The 9,491-nt window shown below is 37.3% G+C and overlaps 2 protein-coding genes across 10 annotated transcripts in view; one reads left to right on the top strand and one right to left on the bottom strand.

Annotated features, from left to right (window-relative positions):
- On the top strand, nucleotides 1,626–6,161 carry LOC109839492 (zinc finger protein CONSTANS-LIKE 4-like). Its single transcript, XM_020407942.1, has 2 exons — nucleotides 1,626–2,000; nucleotides 5,671–6,161. Exons 1-2 carry the CDS (start codon nucleotides 1,950–1,952, stop codon nucleotides 5,986–5,988), a joined length of 369 nt encoding a protein of 122 aa, XP_020263531.1. The 5' UTR covers nucleotides 1,626–1,949; the 3' UTR covers nucleotides 5,989–6,161.
- LOC109839490 (protein RFT1 homolog) overlaps nucleotides 7,546–9,491 on the bottom strand; it is a 36,752-nt gene continuing 34,806 nt past the window's right edge. For 7 of the 9 annotated variants that reach the window (XM_020407939.1, XM_020407938.1, XM_020407937.1 and 4 more), the window contains 4 exons: nucleotides 8,822–8,874; nucleotides 8,537–8,715; nucleotides 7,842–7,983; nucleotides 7,546–7,754 (listed from right to left, as the gene is read on the bottom strand). In XM_020407939.1, coding sequence (XP_020263528.1) covers nucleotides 7,923–7,983; nucleotides 8,537–8,715; nucleotides 8,822–8,874 — 293 coding nt within the window. In that variant the 3' untranslated portion in view covers nucleotides 7,546–7,754; nucleotides 7,842–7,922. Of the gene's footprint in view, nucleotides 7,755–7,841; nucleotides 7,984–8,536; nucleotides 8,716–8,821; nucleotides 8,962–9,491 lie in introns of those variants that run through there. The other 2 variants (XM_020407933.1, XM_020407940.1) reach the window with 2 other exon arrangements.

Below are 9,491 nucleotides of genomic sequence, written 5' to 3'. Positions count from 1 at the left end.
CTAAAGTGTAGACCCAAAGTTGAAGCCGAAAATCGAATCAAAACAAGGGAGAAAATCGAGAAAAATAGGAGGAGGCATGCACGGTCGACCGTGGCGGCCGACCGTGAACGTGCACAGAAGCTGACAAGAGGCTGGAGCTGAAGGCGGTCGATCGCGGCGGTCGACCGCACAAATCTCTGTAATATATTTTGGTCTCGGGAATCAGTTCTGTCGCCGTCGACGGTCGCCAGCAGGCTAAACTGTAATCGTTTTCTGCTCTCCCTCAGGGAAAGTGTTCGGCTCGCGCGTGGAGCGGTCGACCAGATCTGCGTGGCTTGACCGTCACGGTCGACCGCGACGCAGTCAAACAGTTTCCTAAAGTATTTTGGGTTCTGTTTCTTTCAGGACTCTATATATACCTAAACGTTTTTAGGGTTTGTGTACACACGAAAAAAGAGAGTTTTTGACAGCAGAAAAAGAGAGAATCTCAGAGAAATAAAATCCTAGTTTGAGAGCTTGTATTTCTTCTTTAATTAATCAAAAGAATTATGTGTTGTGGCTTCCGAGGACGTAGGCACGTTGCCGAATCTCGTTAAATCTGTGTGTTCGTCTCCTTTATTATTTCTGCAAGTTTTTTGATCTTTATTTGAGGTGAATTTTCCTACTTTCCTACTTTCAACACAAGGTCCGGAAAGGCAAGGGTTCGATTTGATTGTTTCGAATCCCCAACACATGAACCTTATAAAAAGGCTTCTTCTGATCATTTGAAACATACAGAAAAAACGAAATCTCCCGTCTTCTTCTTCTTTTAATAATTCTATAAGCTGTTAAGTATTGGAGGTCCTGACGAACTGAAGAAGTAGTCATTGTGTTCACCAGAAGAGAGAGCTTCTTTGTACTGCAGCCGTCTCATCATCGGAAGTACTGTGCAGACCTAACTCTACCGTAGGTGGGTCATAGTTTCAATGTCAGTCCTCTGTTAAGAGGGCGATTCGGCACTTCTGTAAAGTATTTCAAACTTAAAGTGTATTTAATATGATGTTTCTAACTTTCTGCTCTTTTCTTTCTTCTCTGTATAATTTGTTCTGTTCTATTTTTGGATCTGCTTGTTTTCCCCCACATTTTCTCCGCTGCCTCATCGACAGCAGAGAATATCTCAATTAATTAATTCTCTGATGATCAACCCCTTTAGTTTGACGTAACCCACTGTTCCAACTACATATTATGCTACTGTTGCAACCATAATATTATACTAGCACATATATTAAAAAAAAAAAACACCAACCCAACTCCCATGAATACCACTATCATTTGGCAACCCCCCTACATGGTTTCTCCTATCATAAGTTTTGTTTGTGTCCTTCGTTGGCAAGTTGGAAAAAGTTAAGGTAAATAAAAGGTTGCATGGCAAGCGTTCCTCCACGTTATACCAACAGTGATCGCTCAAATCTCTTCCTTCACTCCTATTGGCCTCCCACTCCCCTCTCCTCCCCTCAAAAAGGGTATCAAACCACACACACAGAGAGAGAGAGAGAGAGAGCACGGTCCCCATATAACTCCCCTTCCTCCTCTCCTCTCTCCTCTCTCCTCAACTCCACAACAAACCTAACTCCCACTCATGTCATCTTCCCATTTTTGTACCATATGCCAAACCTCAAGCAATGCTTGCCCTCACTGTATCGCCGATCTCAACCGCGCCGTAGCGGGCCACGACGGGCCTGAAGGCCTGCAGGAGTTCCAATTCTTTTCCAACGAAGACACGTTGGCCTGGCTGTTTAATGACTCCAAGGCCGGGCCCGAGGGCAACAGGCCTGAGGAGATCGCTAGGCCCATGCAGGCTGCGGCCGGGCGGGGGTTTAATTATTTTGAGGGATTGAGGGGTTCTTGTAACCCGGGGAGGTTGACCCTTGATGTTTGTTTGAGCGGGACGAGCTCGCCGGACTCGATGGTCAGGCAGTCGCCGTCTGTGGATGTTTCTTCGTTCGGCGGCGATGGGGCATGTTGGATCCGGTGGTAACGTCGTAAGTATTTTAGCATCTAGTATTTCTTCGGGTTAAACTGCAAAACATTGTTAAAGTATAAGATTATAACTCTCAGCTCAGAACTCCGAAGTTTTATGGCAGTGACAAGGATTTTTGGCATAATGGTATCAAAGTAACTGGGGTTCAATTCGAATGAGCTACAAATTATAGGGATTTCAAAAAATTGAAAGTGCCCTAAAAGAGCATGTTAGATTATAAAACTATAAGAATCGATCCTCAAATGAACTCTTTAATTAACTCTTCTATCAACATTTACGCCCTCGAACCTCAAATGAAGTTACATTGATACCCCCCAAATTTCAAGGGATTTTAGTCCGTTTTTCAGTTAAATTATTAGCAAAAAGGCAATATATATATCAGATGACAACCACGTGACATCCCAGTCTAACTTGAAACAAGTTATACATGGCTACACCCTCATAGCACACAGTTAATTTGTTATTAATTTACAAGTAACCCTTTTCTAATCCACATATTAGATAAGTTATTTTATCCGTATATTTGAACTTAATTTATATCTTTTTATCCACATATTTTCCCCTCATTTTATTTGACTACTTGGTATGTTTTTCAACTTAACATTAGCACTGCTGATTCGTATATATAATTTAATACAGCTAAACTTTCTTTGGAGTAGCATGTTTTAATCATGTTTACTAAAATTATAGAAAGTAGACGTTTGAAGGTAGACGACAACTTGGAAATTGACAAAGTAGATATAACACTATTTGCCCTGAAAAAGGTACCCAATTGAAATAATAAGTTACATAGTTCAGGTGAGTTTTCAATATACAGCACTGACACATTGATTATTGACATGTGTCGCTATTTTCTCTAGTACCAATGTATGATGATGTTCTCATTCCCCTTTTTCTAACAAGTTGGTAGAAATATTCCTGTTAGGTTGGAGAGATGTGACCTTAAATTGTGAAAAACTCTAAACATGCAAGTGCCCTCATCAATTTGATGTGTATACAGTTTAATTAAATTTATTTCATAATGATCAATATGTTTTTGCCAATATGCATAAGACTATAAGAGTAACATATATAGTTCTCTTGACGGGTAAGCAATTCTTTTGAAACAACGTAGTAAGTATAAAAAGGATATTTTTCTTTTTTTTCCCCTTCCAAATTGCTGATTTTATAAGAGGTTTTCTTCTTTGTCAAATGTCTTATGTTTTTATCCTTTATGGAAAAGTCTAACCCAAAATAATTATTTCTTTTTTTTCCTCCTTTTCTTTTTCTTTTTCTTTTTTCTTTTTATTTATTTTTTTTTATTTTTTTAAGTACAATTTTTTTCAGAGCACCTCCATATAAAATTTGATGAATTGTATCATTAACGTAAGGATAGAGATTGAGATTAACTTTTAACTTTCCTATTTATGTTTAAAACTACCCCCTCGTTTCCGGATAGGAGCTCAAGAATAATTCACATTAGACACAAATGCACCTACCACAAATGAAGTTAGTTTAGCCTTCTTTTTGGTAGAGGACAAGTCCAATTTTCTTGAGTTCTCTTCACATTGAAATTCTAAATTCTGATATTTTCCTTTTTAATCTGATTGGGAGATGGTATATTGGTTGCTTTAATATTTTTGTGCTTATCATAAAGTCCAAAATGGCCTCAGAATAAATTATCATTCTCGAAATGAGAACATGATCATTTTTGACATAACATACATAAAACATAGCTTGTTTTAGGGTCTGTTTGGTTTATTTTTATGTAATATAAGAATAGGATTCCAATGGGAAAAAAGCATTTCTGAGTTTTCATTCATTTCTTGGGAAAGCTTTTTTCTTTCTTTCTTTCTTATTCTTTTTTTATTTCTATTTTTATTTTTTGCTTTGTTTCACACATCAAAAGGAAAGGGAAAACTCATCTCATCACGTATCCATGCTTTGGTTCAAAACTTAAAATTAGGAATTGAGCATATTAAGAAAAGACATATGTTAAAATTTTACATTTCCCTAGAAACCATCAACCCCCTTTTTAATTTTTTAAAAAGTGTTTTCTTAGCAATTACGCGTTAAAAACTCGGAATTGGCTTTTCCACCAAAGATGATGTTTCTAAAAGGTTTTTCCAATTATTCTCTTGTGAACTAAACTGAGGAATAGGAGTCCTTTTGGTTATTCTGACACAGAAAAACTATGTTAGTAGTTTTCCACACGTTTTCTACCCAAGATTTTTGAACCAAACAGACCCTTAATCATAAGTTGAAGCATATCACTTAAGGCAAGCAGTTCACTAATAAAGTTGTTGCACATACCCATTGTTAATCGATCTTCTTTTTACTGCTGATCGTCGCGACTTTTACGATTGGCTTATTGTGGTTCAATGAGAAAGGGTAGTGGTCCTTTGCATTAATGGTATATCAAATGAATATTCGTCATTAGATTAATAGGCGTATGAATATGTTTATTTATCTAACATTGGATCACTTTTTAATGCATCATTAATGTAATGCATCGGAGTGAAACCAGTAAAAGCTAGCGGACGTATAAATTCCTTTTCACAGCCCTACTGCAAAAAGAAAAAGGTCGTATATTTAGAACCGACGAAGGAACCTTGTTCTTCGTAGGGGACCTCGCCTTGCCGAAGGTGACATGTTTCCTTTCTAACAAACTTTAGCCATTTGTAGTAAAAAATATTATACATCGAACATAAATTTCCAATTGGCGCACTTTATGCTGGAATAAAGTGTTAAATATGATGCCACGTAAGCACCGTATGCCTGCCATTAATGCCCTTTTCACATAAAGAACAGTATATTATATTTATCATTATGTTCTCATGACTAAAAAATAAAAGGAGTACGCAGCTGCTAAGCCTTCCAAAACTTCCTGTACCCTACAATCCAAGTCTACGATTCAGATTACCTCCCTGTTGTGGGATGTTCTAATAGGATTATAGCTAAAAAAATAAAAATAAAAAATCACTTGTTTCGGCTCTTTAAGCTACTACATTCATCTTAATTAATTTTCTTTTTTGTAACCGCTAGAGGTCATCGCCACTGCACCAAAAATCTAGAGCGACGGTGAGGATTGAGGATCATAATTTATATTCTAACACGCTCTTCATGTGCTTAAATATGGACTTGTAGTTTACTGTCTTCTTTTTTTTAAAATCTATTTTAAGTTTGACTTAGTTTTACTATCCAATCTCATCCTGCTATTAGTAGACAAGCCACAACTATCATTAATCATGAAAAATTTAAGAATGTTGTTGATTTGATAAATTATGTGCAAGGATTGTAATTAATTAGTGCCCATCTTCTGTGTTATGCCATGAAGTTCTTGTTCTTTTTCTTTCAAATGGTGAAAGAGATTTTAAGATGCCTGGCTACTTTGTCCATGATATTTCCTAAAAATGTTCTTCATTGTTGTCAGTCTCTTACTGTTACTAAATAAAATTTGACAGATAACCCCACAACTTATTTTGCAGCATTTTTAATGCTATTTCTTAGAAGGTTGTATTTATACTGTGCAATAAAGTCATGATGAAATTTTCACGGACAAAAGTTTCTTATGCGAGTCATTCACAAAACCTGGAACTCTAGTTCATGATCACTTCATATGGTTTGTGCTTCTCCACGTTTGCAGGGAAAAACCCCCCCACACGACTATAATCTTGAAAATTTCTTTGTAGATGCCTTTCTCCGGCGTTGGCCCCGCTACGTTTAGCCTCGACCCCTCCGGCAACAACTGCGCCACAGCCGAAGGCACGACGTCGAGCCAAAGCGACCCAAACCCCGACAGAGAGGCAAAAGTGTTGAGGTACAAAGAGAAGAGAAAGAAGAGGAAATACGAGAAGCAAATCCGATACGCTTCAAGAAAAGCGTATGCGGAGATGAGGCCGAGGATAAAAGGGCGATTTGCGAAGACACCGGAGACGAGCCAAGCTCCGGCGGTTAACCCTCCGAATTATAATCAGGAGAGGTTTGATTTTGGATGGTACCATCCTTAGTATCTAAACTTGATGATGATGATGAAGAAGGAATAATGTAGATGGTTCAACTTTAAGATTTTTATTTTTTATTTTTTATAAGAACGTTGTGGCTTGTTTCGAGTCATTTGATTGAAACGTACCTAATTGATGGGAGCGCACACTGGACAAAAGGTTAGCATTTGTCTGATTTACGTACGCATGCTCAAATTTCAAATATCTAATTATCCCAAAATAGTTGTTATAGAAGTAATGGTGGACTAATCATAAATATCCAATTATTTAGGATAAATAAGGAAAGGCACGGTCATTTAATACGGGCGGAATTCAAAGAATAATTTAGGAAATTACTTCCATGAAAGTACTTTCCGAAAACAATGAATTTGGGAAAGTAGATTTTAGTGTTGTGTTTTATCATCTAGAACACTGTTGGTCTTGAAAGTGGAGACCCAAACCTAGAATCAAAATCAACAATCGCATGAAAATTCAAGACAGACCATGGGTGTGGTCTGCGCCACACCAGGGTGTGGCAGAGTCTGCCCTATCTGTCATGGGTGTGGTCTGCGCCACACCAGGGAGTGGCAGAGTCTGCCCTGTCTGCCATGGGTGTGGTCTGCGCCACACCAGGGTGTGGCAGACTCATTTTAGAATCCTAATCTGTTTGGGACTGTGTTTTGTTATAAATAGAAACACGTCCCTTTAGGGTTTAAGAGAGAAAAATAACACGAAAAAAAAGGGTTTTGAGGGCTCTTTGAGGTTAGAAATCTTAGAGAGAGAGAGAGGCCAATTGCAAGCATTGTAATCTTCTTCAAGTAATCAAAGAATTGTGTGGTGTAGCTCCCGAGGACGTAGGCACGTTGCCGAACCTCGTTAAATCTGGTGTGTTCTTTCTTATTTACTTTCCTACAAATTTTTATCTTTGATTTGTGATGAATTTCTTTCTTGCTCAACTTTCAAACACAAGATCCGGAAGGGTACGGATTTGATTTGATTATTTCGAATCCCCAACAAACACCACTAAGCATACGCCAGTAGAGGAGCTACAGAGCCTACAATAACGAACAAGAAATTAGCACTTGCAACCACTCGTTAGTACGTGCTAATCACGTGGACAGGGATTTAAGAAGATATCATGAAGACCTCAACGAGAATTGAGATGAAGACATGCCATCAGCAACTGAAGATACGTAACAAGCAATTTAAATGCGTTGCCGGAAATGGACAGAGAGGCAAAAATGTTTTGAAATCCCTATTGAGATTCTCAATTTTTAACGGAAGTAAGAGCACATAAGCGCCCGTTTCTATGAAAGAACTCGAGTTTGAAGAGATCGCAAGAAAAAGAGTCTTATAAGAAACAGCCAAACTTAATAGGAATACATGTTAATCACAGAAAATCTATATGGAAACTTTTCTTCGCTATTGCACCCCTCAGTTCCATCAGAAGCAGATAATTCTACTTTCCTTTTGACCAATGATCGGGATCTAGAAGAATTCTCAAGTGAAGAAACGAGGAAAAAAATTACGAAGAACAAGAAGAAAGACACAGGTTCAATTTAGCTGTAACACTACAAATTGAGATTACAAGAAGTAAAATTATAATTATATTGGAAAAAACTATTGTACGCAGGAAGACAGATTGTAAGTTTGTTTTTAAAACAAGTTACAGAACAGAACTGAAACCATAAAAGAACATAATGCAATTAGACAAAGAATGAATAATTACTCATTTTGTCATGAAGACTTCTCTTTTAATCCTCGTACTCCTCCAAACACTGTTCAAACCGATCCTTGCATGCAAAATGCAAAAGTTCAATATCAACAGTCCACGAGGCACTGAAAGGGACAAAAGGATGTCATTGAGATAAAGCACTTACCGTTTATGATTAGAAGTTGGCAACAGGCCACCTTCTAAAGATCTGAGTCCGTGGTAAAAGATGACGTGAATTCATCCTCTCTCAGTCGACATGCTCATGCAAACGAATAATTTTGCTGATGAATTGCTTTTCCTGACGGTATCTGCTTGTAATACACAGGAGGATTAAGAGTGACACGCATACTAGGCATACAGTATGAATACCACCTTGATAATTTGCCAGGTTACCAGAAGATAGGGAGAAACTTTCACTCCCATAGCATAAGCTAATTATGTCAACATAACAAATTATATAATAAGCAATGATATTGAATGTTCCACCCTCCTTTCATGCGAAGAAAGTCGCAAAGCAAAAAATTAATGTATTTTGACAACTTTGTATTCATGAATCAAGGGAGTGGCAATATGAACGGTTTTTCAATAATAACTAGAAGAATGTCATAATCCACTACTTAGTAGTCATAGAAATGAATGATTTTTAGTACATAAAATTTTGATAACAATGTGGATCAATCTGAATGGAGGGGTTTGTTTGGATTCTATACAAAATTATATAGTATAGTTCCCGGCCTTGATAACCATAATTATGTCCCGGGTGTATTAGAGCATAATATTAATCTAATGAATGCAGCAAACTAAAAGGACCATAAATGTATGAAAAGATTTAATAAAGGGAATAACAGTAACAGTACGTACATCACTATAGAGGAGATGGAGAAGCAGATAAGGCCAACAGAAAAGTGAATGGGAAAAGTCTGCCAGAACTCCTCCCTATCCAGAAACATGTTCTCTGATACGCAAGTAACTACACTGGAAAAAAGCAGAACTTTCCATCCTGAGGGCAACCATTGCTTGAAGGAAAAGGAAGCCGTGCTCTGAGAGGCAAACATGTTCATATGAGCTCAAATTTAATCAACAATTTCCCCTTAAATCATAAGTAGTAACCAAATGTAGAGAAAATGTAACGTGAACCCAGCATACCTGGAAATAGCCATTGATAAATAATGCTGAGTATATAATTCTTAGTATCATATCTTCAGGCGGTCATGGAAAACACGAGGTCTTGATTCTTGATTACTAGATAATATCACTTTTCTCTCATACACTAAACTGCATAGAGCCTACAGAGATCAAAAGTGAAAAGTACAGTGCAGAGAATTATAACTAGCTCCACAATCATATAGGAAGGTACAATTTAGAGGCTTCGTTTACAGAGTTTCTATATACGAAGTACATGACCATTAGCTTGTAAAAGCAACAACAGGAGACTTGCTTGTAAGACATGAATAGATAGATAGATATCTAGGTAAATTCATCCATTTATCAATTCATATCTTATAAACTAATCTACATCCAACCATCTGGCGGTATCTGATAAAATCAGACTCCATAGAAATGTGTCTTGATTTTTTCTCTTTAGCTTATACACAGATGACATTCCTATTACAATTCTCTGGTCTAAAAAAGTTTTGAAGGTTTAACATAGGTGCATAGGTAAGAAATCATTTACTTTAGTAGAACCAAAAATTGCATGTCGGAAATCACATTTTAAGCAATCTGCAAGATTGCATGCTACCTATGGGCAATATCATTAGAAAATATTAATACTGGCTAAGGATGTGTTTGAATGTCCAACTAAACCACAAAGCAT

This window comes from Asparagus officinalis, chromosome 4 (genome assembly GCF_001876935.1).
Source record: "Asparagus officinalis chromosome 4, Aspof.V1, whole genome shotgun sequence".
NCBI classification, from domain to species: domain Eukaryota; kingdom Viridiplantae; phylum Streptophyta; class Magnoliopsida; order Asparagales; family Asparagaceae; genus Asparagus; species Asparagus officinalis.
This window is presented reverse-complemented; position numbering and strand designations above follow the sequence as displayed.

Excerpts from the sequence above, each read along its gene's own strand:
- LOC109839492 (XM_020407942.1), top strand. The coding sequence starts at position 1,950 with ATGTTTCTTCGTTCGGCGGCGATGGGGCATGTTGGATCCGGTGGTAAC. Across the intron at positions 2,001-5,670 it reads TTGGATCCGGTGGTAACGTC|ATGCCTTTCTCCGGCGTTGG; the intron begins GTAAGTATTTTA and ends ATTTCTTTGTAG.